The sequence below is a fragment of the Semicossyphus pulcher genome, unplaced genomic scaffold (assembly GCF_022749685.1).
Source record: "Semicossyphus pulcher isolate SPU_LCO1_2020_fin unplaced genomic scaffold, fSemPul1.0.p SCAF_1, whole genome shotgun sequence".
NCBI classification, from domain to species: Eukaryota; Metazoa; Chordata; class Actinopteri; order Labriformes; family Labridae; genus Semicossyphus; species Semicossyphus pulcher.
Window position 1 is genome coordinate 23,372,300 of NW_027211603.1, and position 25,060 is coordinate 23,397,359.

At 41.2% G+C, this 25,060-nt stretch overlaps 2 protein-coding genes across 4 annotated transcripts in view; one reads left to right on the forward strand and one right to left on the reverse strand.

Moving 5' to 3' along the window:
- Positions 1-465: 465 nt before the first annotated feature.
- On the reverse strand, positions 466-7,945 carry LOC138589482 (PWWP domain-containing DNA repair factor 3B-like). 3 transcript variants are annotated; one of them, XM_069659796.1, is made up of 14 exons: positions 7,886-7,945; positions 7,094-7,198; positions 6,101-6,402; positions 5,748-6,009; positions 5,389-5,532; positions 5,197-5,267; positions 3,453-3,529; positions 3,160-3,220; positions 2,989-3,064; positions 2,801-2,851; positions 2,427-2,665; positions 1,544-1,765; positions 1,365-1,453; positions 466-1,266 (listed from the first exon to the last, which is right to left on the reverse strand). In XM_069659796.1, exons 2-14 carry the CDS (start codon positions 7,098-7,100, stop codon positions 1,167-1,169), a joined length of 1,701 nt encoding a protein of 566 aa, XP_069515897.1. In that variant the 5' UTR covers positions 7,101-7,198; positions 7,886-7,945; the 3' UTR covers positions 466-1,166. The 3 variants fall into 3 exon arrangements, with proteins under 3 accessions (XP_069515897.1, XP_069515906.1, XP_069515887.1); XM_069659805.1 differs by having other exon boundaries at positions 7,876-7,907; XM_069659786.1 differs by having other exon boundaries at positions 7,717-7,901.
- Positions 7,946-13,636: 5,691 nt separating this feature from the next.
- kif26ba (kinesin family member 26Ba) overlaps positions 13,637-25,060 on the forward strand; it is a 99,913-nt gene continuing 88,489 nt past the window's right edge. Inside the window, exons 1-2 of the mRNA XM_069657943.1 lie at positions 13,637-13,705; positions 14,821-15,213. Of these exons, the coding sequence (XP_069514044.1) occupies positions 13,646-13,705; positions 14,821-15,213 (453 nt within the window). The 5' untranslated portion in view covers positions 13,637-13,645. The remainder of the gene's footprint in view (positions 13,706-14,820; positions 15,214-25,060) is intronic.

Below are 25,060 nucleotides of genomic sequence, written 5' to 3' on the forward strand. Positions count from 1 at the left end.
TCTACTAAGTCTTACATTAAACAGATGGCAACACTTATTCTCCCTTCTGTAGTCCGGGCACGAAGGCTTAAAAAGTCAGTTCAGTAGCATTTTCGATTTTTGAAGCTCCATCTTATCTTTCCTTAGAATCTGACCTCATTTTGGAATGGACATTTGCATAAGCACAGCTTGCATGAAAGGTCTTCCTGTTGTAGCACCGATATCACGCCATCGCTCATCAAAGATAAAAGCACCTGTCTTCTATGCGTTTCAGCTTTCAGAGACCAATGAAAAAAACCCTTTACGCATATACACTGTGGAATAGAGGCTAATGTAAAAGAAGCTTACAAGGAAATATGATTAGACTTTGGACCCTTCTTAGGACATATATTTACTATTAGCAAATAAGTCTGATTGTTGACACAATCAGTGTGTAATTGATTTTTTAAATATGAAACAATGTTTTTACCAAGTACTGTAGTCACATCGATTGCCAAATAAAAGTTTATTGTCATGATCAATCACATGTGAGGGAGTAATGCTACAAATATTAAAAGAAAATAAAAAAAGAAATCCAAAATTAAAGACCATAATAAAACAGGGAGCGTCTGTATAGTCGAGGGATAGACGATATGCATTACACATAAACATTAAGACAGCAACAGTGTAGCTGCCTAATAGCTGTCAAGGTAGAGTGTGCTAGAACAGCACCCAACATACATAATTAATGAACAAAGCCCTGCAAAGAACAACAGCATCACGTCATGTTAATAACTTCTGAACAAGGGGCACTTTTGCATTGTATGAAAACTACAACGCTGAGAAAAAGAAGGTGGTGCAACTAAGTAAGCAATATGCAGACTTCTCCAGAAGACTCAGTGCTGAATTATGAGGACAGTGCAAAAAAACCAAAAGCATATTAAAGGCAGCTTGCGGAGCATGTAGTGCAGCGATAGATGAGAGGAGTTATGTTTCTGATCGTTGTGATGGTGCTGTGTCAAGCACTCTCACATCCAGAGGCAGGACGCTGCCCTGTAGTTTGGTGGTAGGGCAGATCATCTGCTATCTGATGAAAACACTGTGGTGGATGAGTCATCTCGCTGATAACTACGACAAAAGGCATTTATTTGAAATAAAAAAAATTCATATACAAAAATAATTCTCTTTATTAACACTAACTTTGTACTCTAACCAATGACATCAGAAAGCAATGCAGGCAGAGTATTCTGAAGCTCGGACTTTTTCTTTATCTGCCGATCAATCATCAAGTCAAACTCTTGTCTTTCTCTGAAATGACAAAGAAATGGAGAAAATCATTCACTAATTATATTCAATATTTAGTGTTTGAATTTATTCTCTAATAGACAAAGTCATCAAACGCTTACCTGTGGCTTACGCATCGTCCTTTAAGGTACTTTTCCTCCGCCTTTTTCACTGAGACGTTGTCCACCCCAGCTATGGCATAGATGATGGCCTGCACAAGAGGACAATAATCATCAAAACATATTATCTGCTCTGATTTAATTAAACAAGACAAACAGCACAGATAATAGGTTTAGCTCACCTCAGGAAGGAGCACATCCAGGACAAAGGGGACACGCTCCATGGGTTTCACCTCAGCCAGACAAGGGGCAGAGTCCACGGCCGTTGCATAGAGCTCATTGAGGTACCAGTAGACCTGGTCTAACTGCTGGTCATCTTCCAGGTATATGTTCACCACTCGTCTTCGATTGGCACTCAAAAAGGAGCGAAGCCATCTTGACTGCTGCTGCCCACGAATAACAGCCTGAAAGGAGAGTGATACAAGGAGGAGGGACTTATTCATCTAGAGACGGGCGCTCGTCTTGCATGCCTTTTTTTGAAGAGCTACATTCAATGCCTACTAAAAGTATTGTTAATATTAGTTTTTTGATGTCTCCCTGATTCACAAATTCTCACTGTGAATTTTATTAGTTGAGCAGTGACTCAGATAATAAAAAAAAAACCAACATATTAAATAATCCAAAACAAAATGATTGGCTTCATATTTCCCCATGTCTGTATATTCCAGCTTCACAGGGCTGGACACACCCATATGTTTGTGTAACCAGTTTATCTCTTGCTTTTTATCAGTTGTGATACTATATGTTTATTTCTATGCTGTTGTTTATGAAGATCAAAAAAAGGCCAAACAACATTCTCAGTGACTCAGGGTTGGAAACATTAAAGGCCCAATGGTCAATGTGTAATATTACAGTGAAGGCATTAAATTGTTTCTCTAAAATATGCCAACAATTAATGACAGTTTAACATATGGAACTGGTTCAACTTCACACACATCACATAACACTAACAGAGGAATGTACCTATACATATAGTATATTCCTGCAGCATACTTCCAAGTAAAACACTGTGATTTTCGAATCCAGTTACTACAACAGCAGTCGATAAGGCTCTAATAATCATACCAGAAGGCGTCCTTCCACCATGCGCTGCTTTACGATGAAATGCACTAGCTTCTCATTAGCACGGTTGTGGGCAGCATGACTCCGATCTGGCAGCAGCCTCTTTGAACTAATGACCTCCTCCTGCTCTTCAGTAAAGCTGTCCTCCATATGATCATCACCCAGCACCTCCATCATTGAATCGTTGGCAATGGTTAGTCTGTCTGAGGCATCTTTAGGGTACTTCCTCCTCACCGGATAGCCTGGATTAGTTAAAGACAGAACGTAAAGAGCAGCGTCAGCACCACGTGGGGCTGCAGGTGTGTTCACGTTTTCATTCTGCAGGAGCCTCATATTCTAAGGGGCCATCTTAATGAATGACATGCAACAAAACTTACTCATGTCATGGGCAAAGTACTCGATGAATGAGCCAGAAAATGAGCCACATGCTACAAAGAAAAAACATGGTCAATAATGCTTATAATTCAATGTCCTCATAACAATATTGCTAATATATTATAAATGTGAATATTAAGAGTTCTTTATTTATTTCTGTCTGCACAAGAATCAAGTGGACGATACATACCAATCCTTATACTGTAATCTTTAATGAGCTCCAGGGACCATTCAATTGCAGCATGATAATTTTCTTTGGCTTTACACTATAACAAGATCAGTAAAAAGAGATAAAGACAGTCTGTCACTTTGTTAGGAAAACAGCATTTTCAGAAAATTAAGTTTTCAATTTAGTTCTTACCACCAGCTCGTTAGCTTCTTCACAATCAAAAGGCTTCAGGGTTTTCAGAGGCACAGCAAACCTGTAAGTACACAAAGACCAAACTTTTAATTATCTCTATGGCTAGACATCACATCTATACTATTAAGACTATAAAGAGCTTTTCACTGCGACATCTAGTTGCACAGGATGCCTGCATGTCTTTTCATTACGCCAAACCCACATTGCCAGATGTATCTTTTGTCAAGAAGTTTGCAGGAACTCTATAGCCTAAGTGCATATGTTTTAACACCCAAAGCAAAAAGAGAGAATACCCTTTTTTAGTGTGAATCTTTGGGTCATCGATCAACAAAACGCTGGCTTTTTTCTGCTTACGGTTCACACTTTTTACCTGCAGAGAAAAAATATATAGGAAATTTAGATTAGAAGGTTTACAAGTATTGACAACACACCTTGTTTTAGTTCCCAAATCTTTAAGGCCCATAATGGTCTCTAATTTAATTTCCATGTTGAAGGTAGTGATGGGGACGAATACTCGAGTGCTCGTTGTTGACATCATTATTCGAGTAACGTTATACTACTCGCGCACCTGTGCATGCGTTGTTTTCGGCTAAAGTAGTTTAACTCAGTTAAGACTCGATCAGACAGAGCGCAAAGAGGCGCACCACACTGCCTTTTTTGTTAAAAAAATAAATAAAAGAGCAGCTCGCTGCACCTTTTTTTTAAACTGTTGTTACGGCAACCACCAAATTAGCTGTCATTAACCTAACCGTTATATTGTAAACTGACAGAAGGCCCACCTCTCCTTTCATCTGATTGGATAATGAGAAAAAACGCCTGGGCACTTTTCTGCTTTGAGTTGAAGTTTTTTCAACTCGAGGCGCTCAGAGCGTTTCCCCAAAAACGCGCACAGAGCGGAAAAACACGAAGCGCTCTGCAACGCAAAAGCAGCACGCAAAATGATCGGGCCCTTAGCTTACATGCACCATGTCAGCCGTGACCAGGAAAAATGATGTCTGGAAGTACTACGTGCTGTGCAAGATATGTGGTATTAAACTTGTATATCATAGAAATACTAGTTCGATGCTTAAACACATGAGCTTTAAGTACTAGGAGAAGCCAGCGGAGACAGACAACAGGCAGTCTCGTCTCAAATCATTTGCTAGCCCTGTTAGCACAGGTCGTTGTGATGATACCAGAGCGGAGAAGATTTGCCTGCTAATAACGAATATGGTGACTGGAGATATGCTCCCATTAAGTGTTGTGGAAGGAGAAGGCTTCTGTGAGCTGATGGCGTTTGTTGAGCTGGAGTACAAGCCACAATTATGCCGGACAACAGCTACGAGAGTGGAAAACATGTATGAGGAAGTGTTAGTTTGCTCAGTAACCCTATTTTTATTATCATCATCATTAAGTTGAACGTATTATCCACGGTTGTTATTTCTTTTATTTTTCCAAGGGAAACTTCAGGCTTAACCTGCCGTAAATTAAGTTAATTTAATATTTATTTACACTTTGAATGTATGACTAGGCTGCTGATTTAGAGTTACGCTGTGATGTTTGACAACGGACTGTAACAACATTAATTGAAGGGCTTGTTAAGGTTGTTCAATAAATGCATTTGAAATTGCACTTGCTTTCCATTTATTTATTTACATTAATGTAAAATTGTTAGACAGTAATGTTCTCTTACAGGCATATAGCCTACTATTTCCAGGCCGGGAGGTCCGTGTCCAATGTATATTTTTTAATGATAAAAAATATATATAATTTGTGAGTGCTCGTTCATAAGGCAATTAGATTACTCGAATATTGATATTACTGGAATGCCCATCCCTAATTGAAAATGATTAGTCCGTTTATCGGTTTAAATTGTGGGACAAAAAAGTGAAAAACATTAGTCAGTATAAGAAAATGTTTAAGCCCAGGCATTCACTGGATCGAGTTGCTGATTTTCTGTATAATAATCTTTGTTAGAAATCTTGTGCTCTTGCATCTCAAAACTGTAACAAAAACTGTTATGAGAAATCAGTGATCCACACAGGTGTTTGCACTCACCAATGCAGGCCAGAATGGATAATGTCTACATTTGTACCACACAAACACACCATCTGTGATGGACGGGGGCTCTGAGGGAAACAGTACATATAATACACTTTAAGTATTATTGAATACAATAATACACATAATCCAGTTCATATCTAGTCCCTGTCGAGGTTCTATGCATTCAGTTACTGAAATCTCTCTCACTTTTGTCCCCCTGCATCAAGAAACTGGGAAGCTCCTCCTCTTCCTCGTCATCACTTTCTTCATCTTCCTGGATGGACAAAGGCAGCAGCTTTTCCTCATGGTGACTCAGCTCTATTGACAGATCTGAAGACAGCAATGACTCTTCTTTTGGGGGGAAGTGGGTGAGCATGTGGGGGAAGCAAAAACAGAATTAGAGCGTAGAATTTCGATAACATGAATTACTTAAAAATGTGAACTCTAACAACCCCAGCAAAAATAAAAACATAGAGCAAAACACTTAACACATTTGTAGATGATATCCTTAAATACACAATGTATCAAACAAGTATTTTGGTTATTCTACATGAGACAGACAGTACCTTGCTCTTCTGCATCAGACTTCTTCAGTTCAAATCTTGGTCTTGAGTGTTGGGATGATTGAGTAGCAGTATCCTTCTGTAAATTCCCAGCTTGGATCTTCAGCGACCTGCCACGCCGCCGCTTGGCTGGTGAAGCACTGGCATCACTGCAAATCGGCTCCTTTGTCACCCTTTTTCTACCTCGTCTTGCCTGGGCAGTATTATCCCTTTTCTGTCTGCTTTGAGATTTTGATTTGCAGCGTTGTGAATTGATCTGTGATGTCTACAAGTAAACAGATATAAAAGTAGTTATAGATTTTCACTGATATTAACAGCTCAGGAGGCAGGAACAGTAATAAAATATTATCAAACACCTTTAAACGAGTGCAGATTTCAGTGTATCCGAGCTCCAGTTGTTTGGTTCCAGAAGGGGACTTTGAGATTTCAGACAGGATGTTGGTGGAGGAGCTACGGACTAGTGTGGAGGTAAGGCAGTCTGCTGGAGTCACTCCCTTTTGTCTTCTGCTTCTTTTAGGAGTACTCTGTAAGAAACTTGCAGCCACATCACTGCCAGGTACAGCATTTGTGTCTGTAGCTTGAGGTGAATCAGTGGCCGACTGGACTTTCTTTGTTGGAGTCCTTTTAAGTTTCCTCTTTCTTGTTTTCTGAGATCCACCTGAAAGATAGTTTACTGTCATATTTCTACAGTTGGTTCTCATTTAGGGATGCACGATATTGGATTGTTTGCCAATATCTGATATGCCGATATTTTCCAACCCTTAATGCCGATTTCGATACCGATTTATTGGCACGTTTTACTTTTTTACGTTTTACATCTTATTGCAAAGAACATCAAGTCTCCCCTCTAGTGGAATTGATATCGTGCCTACTCTTATATATCTATTTGAATGTAACATTTTTTTCAAACAAAACTGTAATATTCATCGCCTTAGACAGGCTTGGATGATGAGATTTGGCCCCTCCTCACATGACCGATGCTGAGCAACCATGGCAAATAGCAATCTTGCTGTCTGAAAACTGCCGTAACGCAGACATCTTGCATCCATCTTCACGCTTGATGGCACACTCGCGCTAAGTCGTAGCATTACGTCAAGCTTTTAAAGGGAATCATCAAGCATTTACGCAAATATAAAGCGTTTGTTCGGCGCAAAATATCTGCAGAAAAATGACATATCTGCAGATGTCAATATGTCATTTTCAAGCCATAATCTGCAGATACCAAGAATGTGCCGATAATATCGTGCATCCCTATTTTCATTTGAAAAGAATAACACATTTAACAGACTCTGAAAAGCTTTTTCTTGTCTTAAGAAATAATGAGGTGAAATGAGAAATTTTAATATTACCTTTCATTGTTGTACGAGTTGGTGCAGTCCTTGCTCTGGAAAGGTTTCATTGGATGTGACATGTATCAGGGCTGACTTCCTTCACCTGGGCTTTCAGGTAGATGTCTGACAAAAGAGAGAGAAGGAAAGTTAAGGAATATTTTACAAGCAACCTTAACATTTGGCCTTAACATTATCGAGTCGGACTTCCATTATACGTTAGCTGACGTCAGCCATATTAACAGAACTACCGGAAAGCAGTTCAAAAGTTCGAGAGGAGCTATAACGTCAGTGAGTCCACGATTAGTCATGGTGTCCTGTGTGTCCAAGATAACGAAGCGCCATTACATTAGCGACTTCCCGTTGTTACATTGTAGCACCAAACAGTTCAACTAAGGTTTTCAAGACGACAAAATGAACCTTCAAAGTATTTAGCAAAAAATAACATAACATTACACATGTGCAACCCCCATTAATTTAGGGTTAACGCTTTATGAATACACAACACATATAGCTATATTTAAAGCGAGCTCACACAGTGAAAGCATAACAACGCTAACAAATCGCTAGACAAACTACTTGAATATTGAATATGACACTACTTGTTGATAAACATGCTAACGCTAGTTAACGAACGCACTTACAACACTCAGAGCAGTGGCAGTGGCGACTGTTTATAACGTAAATGACGTCACATGCACAAACAGAAAACGTCCAGCGGGTCCTCAGCAAAGTAATCCACAGTATGTACAGGTAGACGACAGGCACAACCCAACAGACAATAGTTCATTTGGCACAGTCACCCCTTCAAACCTCCAAACCAGCTTCTTCTTCCTCTTCTTCTCTGAGATCATGGCGGATTGCAACCAACGTTTAAAGAGGCATACCGCCACCTACTATACCGGAGTGTGTAACATCATGGGCTGATACTGTACTCCAGGCTTAATAGCAGAAAGAAAGAAAGAAAATTAATCAATTAATTCATAATTAATTAATGAATAAAATAAAATAAAAATAGTAACAAGGAATAATATTCCTATATCCTACAATACAGTTCTGTTTCTCTAAGAAAAATATTGAGTGCCTTGCAGCATTCTAATGCATTTTCACCCATCCCTAAAATCCCTTCCATTCCATCCCCATCCTTACCTACTATCTTGACACGCAATATGTTTCTCTCTGCATTATATTTCCTACACTACATGAAGACATGTTCAACATTTTCAGGAACATCACATACATCACACTTATCTGAACCACACTTTGCCATTAAATAAAGAGTTGATTTCAATTCAGTATGTCCAAATCTTAACCTTGCCACTGCCACTTTCTCTTTTCTGCACTTCCCTTTATATGACTTAACCTTAATTGATTTTTGTATGTTATAATAGTGCCTCCCTTTGATATCCATGTCCCACTTCTTCTGCCACGACTCCCTCACTGCCGTTCTTATTAGTGATTTGGCTTCACCTTTTACAAAAAGAACTTTCAATATATTATCTTCATCCAGTTTCAATGCTCTCTTTGCAATCTAAGTTGCCCTTTCGTTACCCTCCACCCCAGAGTGAGCAGGAACCACTACAATAAGAGTAGGCAAAAAATATCAAATATCGTGCATCCCTGTTAGGAAGAGAGTGTCAAATTTGACATAGGTGTTAACAATTGATTAAAAAAATCTGAAAGACTAGGAGGACAGTGGTGTAGTGTTACCTGATGGACATGTCTATAAAAGATAACTGCATATTGCTGGTGACAACTTAGGATCACAGTTTTGGATGATTCTTTAATAACTTTGGCTTGAGTGTTAATTTCTGCAGATGCTGTTAAATGGACAGAGACATTTCAGGCAGACCCCCTCTGCAGGACCACTATTCACACTGGCAAATCACACAGAGAGCACATTCAGGGACTTGTAGGGGTAAATGTCCAGGTAATGATGCCAATGATGGAGCTTGTGAGGTGACTCCTAAAAGTGATAAGCTGAACAGGCATGCTGTTCATGCTGCCTCCTTAGGATGCTAGCAGTGCTGATAGGAGAGAAAATTAAATCTCAAGGTGAAAATCAAGCTCACTGACACTGGACAAAATGCATATGTGAGACTGCTTACTGATGAATAAAGTGTTTCAGAAACAAGCTTTCCCTGATCAGCGACTTAAGCCAAAGCATCAGTGTTTCACAAAAGGCTCTGTTTCTCCATGATTCAGGCATTCATTGAACATCAATTCAGGGCTTCTACTGTTGTGTTAAACAGGGAGACATGGTAAATTATTACCCTTCACCACTGTGTACTCACCGTGTGACATGCCCACAACTTTTCCACATCATTCTTTCCTTTTAAAAGAGAGCACTTGGGATCTGTTCAACAGCTTGTGATGAAAGGCTATAAAACTCTGGGTTAGACTTAGTAGAAGACCCCAAGTATGTGAAACAACATGACATGGCAGACGTACTACCTGTTATCTAACTGATTTTGGATGCATTCAAAAATGGTATGTTTGCTTACTATCACAAAATCAATAGAAAATATTGTATTATTTTACATTTTATATTATTTGCACACTTTATTTTAACATTTTTAAAGTATCTTTTACTGTGTCATTTGTAGGTATTAGTTTGGTTTAGTATTTTTATGTGTAGTTTTTACGTTCTGTGTTCTGTGTGGTGTCTTGACTGTTATTGAAGCTGCTGTGAGAGTGTAACTTCCTGTAAAGGATTAATAAAGTATCTATCCATCCATTATATTAATATCTTATATTTTGGTCAGTTTGACACCATTCTTCAGTCCGTCCTGCACATCTCTGACCTCCTGCTCTGAATCTGGTGGAAGTGAAGAAAACTGGTCAGAGCTCAGCAGTTGTTGCAGGTCTTTGATGTTTTGTTTATTTATATCTGCTGTTACAAGGGAATTTTACATGTAAAATAGTAGAACAATAATGACAGTTCAAAAAGTTAACAATATGTATACAGTGGTGTGGGTTGGGGGCAAGATTTTGGTAATAAACAATGGTAAAGTTAGTTTTAAGTTGGATATTCAACAGATATTCACTCGGGAGCCAGCAACACTTTCTCACTCGGCTTCCCCCAGAGTTGGTCGTAGGAGGACTGTTAGCTGAACTCAAAGCCCTCACACTCTACAGGCAGAGCCTGATTTAGGGACCATCAATAACTTACTGATAAATGGACAAAAACTGAAACTTTTATAATAAGCCCATGACTCGCCTATATCAAAATTAGAATTAAAAACTTATGAGGTCACGTGACTGAATGGCTCAAAATTAATAACAGAAATTAAAAATATTTTCTGACTTTTTTTTTTTCAATAGCTTACATGTCATATGACCCAGTGTCTTCAAACCAATGTTAATACTCACCTGGATACATAAGATACCTCATTACATTGGCTTTTATTGCTGCTAATATTTTATATTTATATTTTTATGGAAAATGTTGCGTTTTTTTCCCAATAGCTTCCGTGTCATGTGACCCAGTGACTTCAAATCAATGTCAGATGTTAACAATACCTTGGACAAATAAGACAAACCTCATTATATTGGAATTTTGACTCCTAATATTTTAGATTAATATTTTAATGGAACATTTTGTGATTTTTCCCCGATAGCTTCAGTGTCATGTGACCAAGTGACCTCAAATCAGTGTGTCTTTCAGTCATCACACTGCACCTGTGGATGTAAAAAAAACCCACTTTGGAATGTACAGTTCCCGGAGGTGTTAAGGCTGCACACATAGCACAGTTAGAGTGCTCATCAAAGACTGAAAAAATAAGGCTCAGTAATGATTTCGGCTAATGCTCACTAGTTACTGTGGACTAAAAAATTACTTAAAGTAATAAACATGTAATTAAATTACAACATCCAGTCGCATACACAATTCATGTGATAACGCCCTCTTCTTCATTTTAGATTTGCATCTTTAGTGTTGCATTACTGCAACCCTTAGGAGAATTCTGACCTACAGTACAGGAGCTAAGTGCCTCCTGTCAGTCCTGTTCTCTTTTGGAAGCTGACATTGATGAAAAAACATCTTATTTGTTGTTCACTACAAAACCATTCCAGTAACTTATGTTTACTTATCAGTATCACCCGGGAGGAAGTGATATGAATATTCGGTCATAGTTAAGATAATCATAGCAGTTCTGATATGCTGTAGAACATAATGACCTCGAGTGTGATATTTTATACACTTTTATACAGTTACACAAGCAGCAAATATTAGTAAACAGTAACAATCAATAACAGATTATTGTTTTTTTGCTCCACCAACTCAACTAGTTCCACATTTTAACTGAAAATGGACTGTTGTATGTATGTATGTTTTAATTTATCAAGCAAACAATGAAATAATATTATTTTATGTGAGGCGGAGTGATACACAGAGTGAAAAGTCCCAATGATGTTCTCTATATCAGCACTCATGGAATGCCTCTTGTCCAGTCAGATAACTTGGTTGGAACTAACTGTTGTATGAGTAAGGGCTAATGTATAGTGAGCAGGTTGTTATCGCAGAATGGAACCCTGACAGGATGAGGCAGGACTTGTCTCACCCTCAAATTTACAGGACTTCTTTTGGCGGATTGATATAAATGCAGTAAGTCCTCTGGATTGTGTAAATAGAGCTGAATACCTAGCAACGGTCTGTTCTTCATAGCAACTATATGTTATCGAGAAATAGCAGACCTCAGAATGCTGTGATTAACCAATCAGAATCAAGTATTAACACAGCCGTTTAATATTTGTTTATACAACATTCAACTACCACTGATAACCGTTACACATTTAGTAAGCTTCACCAGTCGTTTAATAAATGTGATGAGGTGTTTGATAAGCTCCACCAGGCTATTTTTACACTTGTGACAGGTATTTAATGTGACGTAGGCTGCCTGTGACTTTATGATTATTGCCCTTATTCCAACAAGTAGCAGATATTTAGTACATAGAGTCTAAATTCTGGTAAAAATATATCAATACCAAAAGGCCTTTTTTCACTTGTCAGCACTTCATAAGATCTACAAGGTAAAATCTTAAAATAACCACTCTAAATGGTGCCCCCTATTTGTAATAAAGTCAAGATTGCATAACATGTATCAGCACACATTACCATAAGATGTAAACCTGTACAATGACACAAGAACTATAAAACATCAACCGATCGAACATGATCTTCATTCACTCAGCTGCTGTATTTCTGCAGCAATAACCGTGTAAGAACAGTAGAGGGCACTGTGCAACCATTCAAAACTGCAAATTAACAATTCAATGGTTCCTAACACTTCAGCTTTTTTATGCAAGGGTGTTTCCTCTTTTTCTTTTGGATCTTTATTTAATACTCAGCATAACATTTACTTGACTTGGCACATCATGGATCAGCCATGCAGGTGACCCATTAGGCTGAGATATTGACTGACAGAGATGACTGCAGGCCACTTTTCTAAAGGGTTTGTGTGACTACACATAAGAGGATACTGGATGTAAGAAGATCACAGACTCTGATCAGTTGCATCATTTGTCAACATCCATTTCCAGTCCCTATATGAGTTGTGACCAAGCGTCACACAACTTCTCTCTGAAACTAAAGTCTTACCATTGCAGTCAGTACAGCCTATGCCCTTCAAAGAGGCAGTGCCCAGAGGCAGGACTATAGAAATAGCCACCTGAGGTCTCAGAAAACTAAGACTACTTTGACTTGAGTGGTCTTAGTTGAAGCCCTAGGAGTGTCCCTTATTATAAAGTTGAGTTAAACACACCATCACATCATCCTAACAACACATAAACCACACCTAAACTAATGTAACAGAGATCCATATAACAGGCAACTGTGTACCTGCCACTCAGCTGGGACCTCTGGCTGTGTATTGGCGCGTGGTGGCTGAGGGGCCGGGTGGCTCCGCCCTCTTCCAGATGTGCGCCTCTCTCTCCGGTCTCTCCAGTCCTCTGCTGGCTTCAGCAGAGCGCGGAGCCTCGGGGAGTCAACAGGAGGGTACGGAGAGTAACACTTGAAGAGAGAAACAAGGAGGCATCTTTTAGCTGTGATCTCACCTGCTCTAATGAGTCGTGACTTCACGCTGCTGTCCACGAGGCGGAGTTTGGAATTTGGGTGTTGTTTTGTACCTGAGCAGCCTGAGAGGCAGAGCTGATGGAGAGAGGCAGGGCTGAGTGCGGTGCCAGTCCGGAGCGCTGTTGAGCGTCATTGCGCGCAGAGCGGACTCTGCTGACAGGGAGCGGTCTGCCTTCTTCTTCTTCTACGACCTGTGCTGTGAATCCCCAGTTTGCTTTTTAGGGGTCAGATACTACAGTTGCTTCGAGAGAAAGAGAAAATAAAAGAGAAGAAGAAAAACCAAAACACCTCGGATTGTTTCTTTTTTGTCTCATGGAATGGGGATGTAACCGTCCACATGCATTTGAAAGTGGCGTGAGGTTGCCTCCACATTGAGAAGAGCAAACTGCAGGCGCGCGCGGTTAATTGAAATCGATCAAGTGGTCTCTTTTTGGATGTGAAGCCGCGACAGAGGGTCTTTCTCCTCTCCTCCCCCTCCTCCTCCTCCTCTCACCTGCAACATGACTTCACTGTCGGGGACCAAGGAGAGGTCTGTGAGCAGCCGGAGCAGAAAATATGGGGTATGTTATTGTGTACAGTCGCCAGAGGAGGGGTGGACACACCTCTGATAAGCATGAAACTTACACGTTCACTGATGCATGCTCTTCATCTCACACTAGCCTCCCATTCTGACAGTTTGCTCACAGTATAAACACTCCTCGTGCTGGTGATTGATTGCTTTGTGAAGATGACATTTCGCACATCACTGCTCATAGTGACACAACAGCAGCATGCATTTTCACTGATAGCTCTCCCACATCTCTTAATTATCACTAACCGAAGAGCAAACAGCTAAATCAGGTATATTACACTCACACCTGTGTCACTGCCTGCCTCCTACAGTCTCATTAGTGTTAATTTATAACGCAGGGCTGGCTCACATCATACCCACCTCTGCACTTGGAGATGATTAAGCACCTACAGCACCTGCCCTGCTCATATAGTTTCCTTATTATAGCCGTGTGAGCGATTAGAGCTGCTTCAGTACCATGCCTCTGCAGCCACCACCACATCAGTGCGTCTGGTCTCTCTGACTGGGTTTCGCCAGCCGCATGGAGATCTGATTTTGAACTTCTTGTGGCTCATTTGATCTTCACATGTGGCTGTTTGCATAGAGAAAAACAATCAACATGAAATTTAGCTTAATCCTGTTTAGACAGTTAAGGAAACATGCACTACGAAGACCAGCTTGACTTATGTTGTAGGGCCATTACAGGAAACGTGCGTGTGTTGATGCCATGGGATATGCTAAGCCTACAAGATCAAGGTATTCAGGTATTTGCATCAAACGAGACATCTACCCTCATCCCCTTCTCATTATCTTTCTCATCCCAACCTGTGCAACCTGTTGTGTGCACAGGGATGAGTGGGAGGCTGCAGATATTGACATATTACAGGCTGCAAGTTTGACTTTGCCAAAGCAGAAAATCACAGGTGGAATTAAGTATAATCTTAATAATAACATTAGTGCTGAGTCAGATGCATGCACTCTGAGCCTGAGTTGCAGGGGCCCTGGAAATGCAAAACGTGGGAAGTTTAGCCTTCATTCATTCACAACTATGCTTTTCCTGTCATTATAAGTCAAAATCTCTGCGCTTAAAAAGGCCTATTCCTCAAGTTCCCTTCTTTTCCACAGGTGCCTGACACTTCCCCAACCAAATCCGCCTCCTTTTTCCCGGACACATGGTACCGAAAGGCCTACGAGGAGACCACCCGCTCCAACGCACGCCCCGCCCCGGAGGGAGCCGGCTCCATGCCGAGCTCCACAGGCACACCGTCCCCGGGCTCAGGGATCTCCTCCCCGGGGTCCTTCTCTGGATCCCCGGGGACCATCTCTCCTGGCATTGGGACAGGATCGCCCGGGTCTCTGGGTGGCTCCCCGGGGTTTGGGACAGGATCGCCGGCCTCAGGCAGCGGAAGTTCCCCCGGCAGTGAGAGAGGGATATGGTGCGAAAACTGCAACGCTAGGCTGACAGAGCTGAAGAGACAGGCGCTGAAGCTGCTCATCCCTGGACCTTACTCCAGCAAGGTAAACTTGACTGTCTGCTATGTGCTTCTGCCTCATGGCTTGTTTGCCAATGTCATAGGACACTGCACTACCTGTTGTATCTCCAGGTGGTCAGCTGGTTAGGATCAACAGCCTCCAAAAATAATCTGCTCCTTTATTAACTGAGGTTGCTTGCTCATAACAGACTGGGCTTGTAATTATCGCCTTGCTTAGAGTAATTGTTCACATAAATCACAAGGATGCTGGGAAAGAGCAAACAGCCTTTTGGGATTTAGGATAATTATTGTATCTAAAGCTGCTAATCAATTACTCACATACTGGCAAACACAAAGTAATGACACAGAACAGACTCCATCTTTGGTTTCCAGTTAACCTCATTGATAATATCTGTTATACTACATGGCTTTTCTGGTTTGGACAGAAGAAACATGATGGAGTGCTGAAACACTTATATGAATCGATACAGATTGATGCTGTGTTCTAATTTTCCATGACGTTTGATTTATTCTTTTCCCATATAATCAATTTTAATTCCATCAGTGCAGTGAATCTGAAAAGGCAGACGATGAGCCCCGGTGAGAGTGTTGAACGTTGATTTATGAGTATGAAATCTGAACTATACAGTTGTAGATGGCTGCTGTCCATGGGTCAGACAAACATTAGGATGGAAAAAAGCGACATAGTGGTTTTCATAGTGTTTTGACTCGTAGAAAACAAGTTGTTATGCATCAGGCATGAAGGAGAAAAGAGTAGCCTCCTCTTGGCAGGGCTTTGACTCTGCATAATTTTCACGTTGCCTCTGGGTTCAACGATCTTCTGCTGCAGCTGACTGGGTTTTAGTTATGGCTACAGTGGAGCCACTCATCAGACTTGGAGTTAATTGGTAACAAATAAGCACACATTATGCAGCATGGGGCTAATAAAGTGCATCCAGCCAGAGGGACTCGGATATATGCAGGCAGCGGGACACAGAGACCTACTGTACAGGCAGCAGCACGGGGACTGAGGTGGAGACGGTGGGATCTCATTATCTCACCAACATGGCAGTTGGAAGTTGTTAAGAACAGTGGGGGTTAATGGGGACGGTCGGTGGGCAGACCACTAATTAAAATGTTAGTTGTGAGGTTTGGTCTGCTGATTAAAGCTACGACATTGTGGTTAACTTCATTGCAGAGTAGAATAAGCACAGGCACGTGACTTACAGTGTTGTAATCGGTGTTGCTATGAGCTTGTGTCTTTGTGTTGCTGTGTATAACCTGCATAGAGTATTCTTGCATAGAAAACAGTCAGTGAACCTAGTGCACAAACACTTAGGGGTGATCACAAACCTTAATCTTTCTCTTTGGCTCAAGGAGGAGATTAATACTAAATATGAATAAGAAAATGGACTGAGGAAGTGGGATTAGGAAAATGAGCAGGACTTACACGGTACAAATTGGATCTTCTCATGGTGATTTCACAGCCAGAGGAATGAGGGGGTGTGCCTCTCATATTATTTAATGGTTCTGATGCAGATTTCCAGCTTGGCTCTGAGTTAACTGACTCAGGATCAGTTGGTGGATCCAGCGTTTCACATATGAATGAATTCCATAGCAACAATTGTGTGAGTGTAAAACGAATGTCAATGTCGCTTTGATGGTACTTTCTATATACATTATAACGTATTACTTGGTGAACCTCAAAGACAGCTACATTGCCCTGTTGAATCTTTGCAGACCCAACAGAAAAATGTTCTGCTGAAACATCCAACATTATGATGAGTGCTGGAATGAGCAAACATGCAACACTTAATATCTAACAAACCCCTTTTCATCTGAGCGACTCTCAATTGCCATTAACCTCTGCAGTTGAGCAGCTGCACTGCATCAGCAGTGGTTAGTGCGGTCATTATCGAACAATTGCACAGTGTTGCACGGTGATTTTAGCCGGTCAGGATTTCCTCGCTGCTTTTTTTTGTGTCCGTGTGGTTTCGACTTCAAAGTCTTCTTACAAGAGTGAACTGACCTGCGCAGGTGGTTTGTGTCGAGGAAAAGCTGAACTCATGTCCTTTGTGAAGCAAAGTGACCTGATAATCTGTCTGCGGCAAATGTGCAAGAGCAGCACTTGAGCTGACTGTGTGTGTGTGTGTGTGTGTGTGTCCCTGTCCCTTCCTGGTGTGCTGTCAGCAAGAAACCTTTTGTTATACCCACAGGACGCTGGGACATGTGTGACCCCTCACAGCTAGAATTCAAAACACACATCACCAACATAGATGTATATGCCCCAAACACACACACACACACACACACACACACACATACACACACACACACACACACACACACACACACACACACACACACACACACACACACACACACACACAGACACACACACCTCTGAACCATGCCCCTGTCTCTATCTCTGTCTCTGGATATGAATACATGATATGTAATGCTTGACCCATGGCAGCCACACACACACACACACACACACACACACACACACACACACACACACACACCTCTGAACCATGCCCCTGTCTCTGTCTCTGTCTCTGTCTCTGTCTCTGGATATGGATATGTAATGCTTGACCCATGCCAGCCACACACACAAATTGTAACATGTACACAACAAACTGCCGCATACATGCTTAGTGCCCTACAAGCACACACACACATGCGCGCACACGCACACACACACACACACACACACACACGCACAGCCATTAATACTATGCAAATGTTGACCTTCACCGGCCCTGCTGTTGAATATTTTGCTGTTTAGATATCTAGTGTTTGTGTGTGTGTGTGTGTGTGTGTGTGTGTGTTTGTGTGTGTGTGTGTTTGTGCTTGCTTACGGCACTAAGCATGTTTAGGTGGCAGTTTGTTGTGTACATGTTACAATTTGTCACTGTGTCTAAATGTCAAGATTGCAGCGGCCAAACCAGCGCTGGTTTGTGCTCAAGATAAGCAACTATTAGACAGTGCTAACAAAGCGTTTTTTGTACATGTTCATTTGCGGTCTATTTAATGTCTTAAAGAATATAACTCATTATTTTATTTATTCATACAATCAATCAAACATTCAGGAGTAGGCTGCCCCCTAGTGGCTCTGAGTAGACATGATAGTCTACAGATGAAGAGATTGAAATGAGTGAAAGATTAACAGAAATAATGGTAATAAACCGTCATCCAATTAAACTTAAACCTGTTTAAGGTCATTACTGCTGCTGGAGATAGAGAGACAGAGAGCGACAGAGAGAGAGACAGAGTGAGAGAGAGAGAGAGAGAGAGAGAGAGAGAGAGAGACAGAGACAGAGTGAGAGAGAGAGAGAGAGAGAGAGAGAGAGAGAGAGAGAGAGACAGGTCTTCTGCCTGGGGCAGAAGAGTGGGATGCAGGTCTGTCGAGGGACTTCAATGTACAGAGAAGGTTTTTTCCAGGTTTAGATGCACACACAAAATGTACACACACTTGTAACCACAGGACACATCTGGCTACACTGCTGCACCGACTTAAGGCCTCTGTCCCTGCTCTACTGTACTGTGTGTGTATCCATGTGTCTGTCTGTTTATGTGTATTCATCTCGCACGGATCGTACCGATTGCAGGAGGATCTGTTCTGGGTTGGTCCAGCTCAGCTCAGGAAAGTGGGTCACTCTGTATGTGTACGTGTGTGTGTGTGTGTGTGTGTGTGTTCAGTCACCAGCAAAGAGTCTGTTTCAGATCAGCCAAAGTCAAAACCATGTATGTTTATAGAGTGAAACGTATACAGCCAACTTCAGACACAGACATGGGACCAAAAAAGGACGTGATTGTGATCACACTCTCTCCCTGAGGACCTCTTAGTGGACACATGAGATTTATTGAGATTACTTTCATCTGCACTTTGCTGTCAGCTGAACATGTTCGGTGATGTACGGGGTGCTGAGGGTGGGAGTTTTCAAGTCACATATAAACTGAATAAATGCACTTGAAATGTTTATGTAAGCAGAGCCACTGATGCCTACATTCAGCTGTAGATCAAACGGCTGTCAGCAGCTACAGATCATAGTATTTGGGCTGTATGCACATTATAACCGTGAAGCATGCAATGACATACAGGGGAGTCATTTCCCCTGACTGTTTGTCAGCCTAAACTGAGCCAGTTCTCTTGAAAGCCAGGGGTCATTGATCCAGAATTACTTCTCTTTATCTTTCTGTCCAAGTCACGATCAAAGGCTGCAGTTTTATCAGGTTAAAAGAAGTTAGTCTTTGAGAAAGAGAAACTAATTTCAAGAGTTGAATGTGCTTGAAGCAGCAGTTTTTAGGAAATATTGAACCTTCAATTGAAGAAACGGGTTAATTCAATATACTGGAAAAGTAATACATAGCTTGATGATTTATTGAGAAACAAAATCAATTCCACTCAATGTGAGGATTTGTTTTCTTCGTATCTTTGATTTTGGATTGTTTGTCGGCAATTTAAGTGTGCTACCTTGAGCTTCTGTAACTTGTGAGGACATTTTTAAACCTTTCCTGACATTTGACAGACAATAAATTGCTCAGAGCAATCAATAAAGAAACAACCTTTCATTGCATCCTCTAAATATATACTTTATGATACATTTTTTTATACATCAAATCAAATCAAGTTTATTTATATAGCACATTCCATACGACAGGCGCAGACTCAATGTGCTTAAGATTAGAAACATAAAAATCATACATGACAAGCACATAAAACAGAAACATAAAAAGACACTATGTACAGAATATAAAAAAAGCACAGACAACAGCAATCCCAGCACACCCCACCTGAGACACGGCACAATTATTGTTATCATCCAAGCAAAAAGAGCAAGACACCCACATCCTGGGCGGCTGTGGCTCAGTGGTGGAGTCGGTCATCTCTCAATCTGAAGGTTGGGCGTTTGATCCCTGACTGCTACACTCACATGTTGAAGTGTGCTTGGGCCAGACACTGAACCCCAAATTGCTCTGAAGGCATAGCATTCAGTGGATGAATGTCCATAGATCCTGACTGGAGATTGGCATAGCAGGCTTTGCCATCAGTGTGTGAATGTGTGTGTGAATGGGTGAACGTGACATGTAGTGTAAAAGTGCTTTGAGTGGTCAGAAGACTAAGAAAGTGCTATTTAAGTACAGTCCATTTACCATTTACCATCTTACATCCTTTCAATTACATACAGAATGACCCCAGGAAGTATTAACCCTTACACTGCCAACTAAATCCCCCACATGATGAGAAAGCCCCTCATCAGGAGACGTTACGTCTGACCACCAGCTAAACACAGACTGAGCTTAAGAGCTTCTCGTCAGATGCTTTGCAACCCTTAAAACATGGGCTTAACACACTTGTGGGTATAATCAATTTAACTAATCCCCATCGCTCTGCAATTATCACCCAAAGCCCGTCGTTTGTCAGCAATTAGTCCACTTATCAGATCAAATAGTGCAGCGTTACTGCTCTGCAGCTCCGAGGGATGTATTTCAGGACACAGGTAGCAAGCTATCCTGTAATAACCAAATCCCGTAATGGTACACGGGCAGGCCTCCGGTAACCACGGCAGCTGGTGTTGCCACGGCAGCGACGTGTGACAGATGTGAGGCGCATACATATCTCCATCAGCGATAATGGGCTCCTCATGGCTGCGTGCGTGTGTGAGAGCCACAGAGAGGGTGAAAATATGTGGAGTTCTCGTGAATAATCGCACGTGTTAGTGTGTGTGTGTGTGTGTGTGTGTGTGTTTTGGCAAGAGGTGAGAGAGAAAATATATAGTCGGTGTGATAGTGTGTGCACAAGTGTGTGTGTGTGAGAGAGAGAGAGAGCGATAATGCCCTCCTGATGCCTTTCAGGTGTGAAAGACATTACCATATAAAGAGGTGGCTTCATCAATAAGACGCTGTGGATGGATGTGTGTGTGTGTGTGTGTGTGTGTGTGCATGTGTGTGTGTGTGTGAAGGCAGGGATGCTGATGCAGGCTGAATTGAAGAGGGTCTCACTGGGTTTTATGTCTTTTTGACCCACCCCCCAGGCGCACACTCACACACATCATCTCAGGATCTGGTGTTACTTACTGTACTCTCTCTGTTTCAGTTATTTATCAGGAACAGGTTATCATGATTCTTCAAACCCAAGATATGATTTGAATTTAGATTTTAAGGTCACAAACTGATTGATCCTTTTTATTCCAACATTTTTTTATGCACTTATGACTTTATCAGTTAATACATTTGCATACGCAGTTTCTAGTATTATTCATATTATGACAATATTCCAAATTTGGTACTAGTCTTTATTATTCAGGTAATTTTTTTTAGTGGTAGTGCACATAACAAACATTAACATACATGTCACAATGTTATAATTTAATTTAGCACACGCTTTTGTTCAAAGCGACGTACATCTTTTCTAACCTTTATTTAATCAGGTAAGTCCCACTGAGATCAAGATCTAATTTTCAAGAGAGACCTGATGACATAATAGTACAATAAAACATAAAGCACACAATTTAAATCGATAATATCAATCAATAAATTACCATAATAAGTATAATACAATGAAAGTCATACAAATAATAAAGGTCAATTAAAACAAGTTAAAGAAGTTAAAAAAAATAACAATTGAAATCAATCAGACTTTTGAGAATATTTCTGAATTGACCCATTGGAACCAGAGTGTCAAGCTTTAAGGTGCACTGTAATTTGTTCCAAGCATTCGGTGTGAAGGATTCAAAAGCAGTCTTTCCTACTGAACTCTGGGGACATGCAGCACTAACCCCAGAACGAGTTATGTTTTGCAACTCCCCATCCAAGAAGGGATGAAAAATAAAGAGGTTATTTTTTAAGACGCCATTTATAAATAAATAAAAACAAATGCTGGTCTCTTCCAATAAAAAGAGAAGGCCAACCCACATTTTGATATAAAAGGCAGTGATGGGTCTCCAGTTATAAATCTAAGGGCTGAATGGTAGACAGCATTTACGGGCACAAGAGTGGATGTTGCCGCATGTCTGTAGATAACATCTTAAGAGTTAATACAACACAAGCAACGATCAATACAGGACGGAACAAAGTCAGGAAATGCCAACAAACAGCTTCAAGTGCGACCGGACACCGGTGCCGAAAGGCAGTGCACAGGGTTTAAAGAAGCCCAACACCCAACAACATCAACAAGGTCAATATCATCATGATCATCATCATGGATATCCTAATCAACAACAACATCCTCAATATCATTGTCATCAATAGCATCCACATCATTAAGTGCAGAGACATGAAAAGGCTGGGTCTTTCACTACATTTGCCAACATATTGTACACGTCTAGGCCATGTGTGAAGTTGGCAAGAATCAAGAATCTAGTTTAAATCAATGAATCATGATGTATGTTTACAGACTGCGCAGAAACAGGCAGCAATGAAGCAGAGCAAGTAAACAGCATATTGAGTCAGTATATACCTAATTAGGCCTCAATGTTCAAAACTGAAAAGCTTATTTCAATATGTTTTTGATTTATATTGAAAAACGTGACACTCCCATATCAGAAACACTGAATATTACACCCATATTTGTGTTACATGTATTCCATTAGTAATAAGCCCCTGTTCAATTTAATGCAAGTTCAACAATCCTGTTTTAACGTGTCTGGAGTTTAAAGAAAAAAATCATCTTAATGAGGTCAAACTGTGTCGTTAGTGAGACGGCTAAGGAAACTGGCAGCAGTCCTTCAAGCTACAGATGGGCCTGTGTGTAAGTGTGGAAATAACATGTTGGAACAGCAAAGATCAGCGATGAGCAGGTGGTTCACTGTATCTAATGAGGAGGTCTCTTCTCATATTTAATTATTAGAGAAATGTTTGCTTTCCACTGGTGTTCAACTCAAACGTGTGTGAAATGACCTTACAGAACACTAGCCGGCTTGAAGGCTGTTTCTGACCTCCTCCTTAGGACTAATGTGAGGCCTCTTACAGGTAGAGACTGTCTGTGACGTCATGTACCATGTCAGTCATGAAGAGTATGCACTGTGCCTAACAATAAACACAACAGCGACTTCACTCCATCATCTACACAATCTACTGATCTCAAACAGTGGGATGAGGTGGAACCAACATGAATGAGCTTCTTAAGATCCTGCAGGAACACATTTGCATCGACAAACATCCCTGCTGAATTTCCCCAGCACTTCTTCTATGTGTGCCTAGAAGGAAATGCAGTTATGAAGTCAAAAGAGGTGCAACACAGTGTCAGTTGTGACCAGAACCTTCTGCTCCTCTCACAGCCCCTCTGTGTCCTGTCTTGTCTGCATCTCATTTTGCCTGCAGACAGTGAAATGCAGAGATAAGATAGCAGCCTCATAGACACAACACACGACAGGAGAGGGAGAGAAACACAGACTGAAGTTTAGAGGCAGAGAATGAGGAACAGGAGGGAAAATTAGTGCTTAGAGAAAAGAAAGCAGATCTGTTTTCCTACTAGTGTTTTCATTGTCATTACAGACTCTGACCCACAGCGTAAAGACTTCCATAAAACATCCACCCCAGCCAATAGGCTGCCACTGTGTGTGTGCAACCTGTGTGTCTGTCCAGAGCTGGAGAAGCTACCAAACATCTCTGCCTGTTCCAAAACAGAGCAGATGATGATTTTGAGTTTGCCGCTGTGCATTCATTACAGAAATCACACATTAATAGATCCAGTAGATGGATGAACAAAGTGTTTGCACAGTTGTTGCCAGATTTCTTCCTTTTTTCTTTTTTTTTTACTACAGTTTAACTGCAAACGTCCCCACTGCTCCTGCACACCGACAGCACCGCGCTATAACAGGCAGATCACATGCATGAGTGAACACGCACTGGTGCATTACAGTGTGTGCAGACACTCACACCGAGGCCCCATGAGGCTCGTATGAAAACACACGCACTGAACACACTCTGGCATGTACACACACGCGCGCGCGCACACACACTGCTGCATGATGGTGAAAGTGGCAACAGCACCTGCTGCCATGAGGTCTGTAGCTACCATGGCAACTGCCTCTCCATCACCTTCACAATACAGGAATAAGTAGAAAACACTGAGCAGGTTTATGCATCTGTTTCTCTTGTCTATTTTCATAGTTGGTGTGTGTGTGTGTTTATATATGCATGTTTTTATGTACTGTACATTTAGAGAATGGGTTGAATATGAGCATGTTTATCGGTATGTCGGTCTGTCGGTCTGTTTCGCCACCATCCATCCATCCATGTATCTGTCTGTCAATCTGTCAGTCTGTGCGTTTTCAGACCCTGTTTCTCCTGCTGTGTGTTTTTCCTCAGACTCTCCTCAGAAGTTTTTCTGACATCCAGAGCCAAAATAAAAAGTGAAAATGTGCCGCAGGTGTTATCTCCTGCACTCTGTCACCCTGTGAAGTTTTCCTTGCCGAGCAGTTTTATTTGAAGACCTGCTAACAACATCTTTAACATTTGCCAAGCGGCTGTCACATGCTGAAATATCACACAGAAGCATGCGCATGCAGACACGCAGCACACCTCGCACACACGCAGCCACTGTCACAGGCTATCACATAGTCACATATAACACATCTATCTTCAGCATCTCACACCGGGAACACCTCAGCGGGCTGGGGTGTGAGTGACAGGGATGATGTGTGCGTGTTTGTGTGTGTGTGTCTGTGCTTTACTTTATCTCTGTGAAAAACTCATTTAAGTTTTTTAACTTTCAAAGTAAAAGCATGTGTAAAGTGCGGCCATATTTCTTCAAGGAACTTTTTTTGTTAGTATTTCAGGGTAACATTAGAATGATAAAGATGCAGTATGCATGTGTGTTCATGTATGTGTGGTTAAACAAATGATTGCTGCAGTACTACAGGAGCATTCTTATACAGTTGCGC

Bases quoted from the DNA above. Each gene is read 5' to 3' on its own strand.
- LOC138589482 (XM_069659796.1), bottom strand. The intron at 6,010-6,100 runs GTGTTTGATAAT...GTTTACTTGTAG, and splicing joins AAATCTGCACTCGTTTAAAG to ACATCACAGATCAATTCACA. The intron at 5,533-5,747 runs GTACTGTCTGTC...TCCCCCCAAAAG, and splicing joins GTCTGATGCAGAAGAGCAAG to AAGAGTCATTGCTGTCTTCA.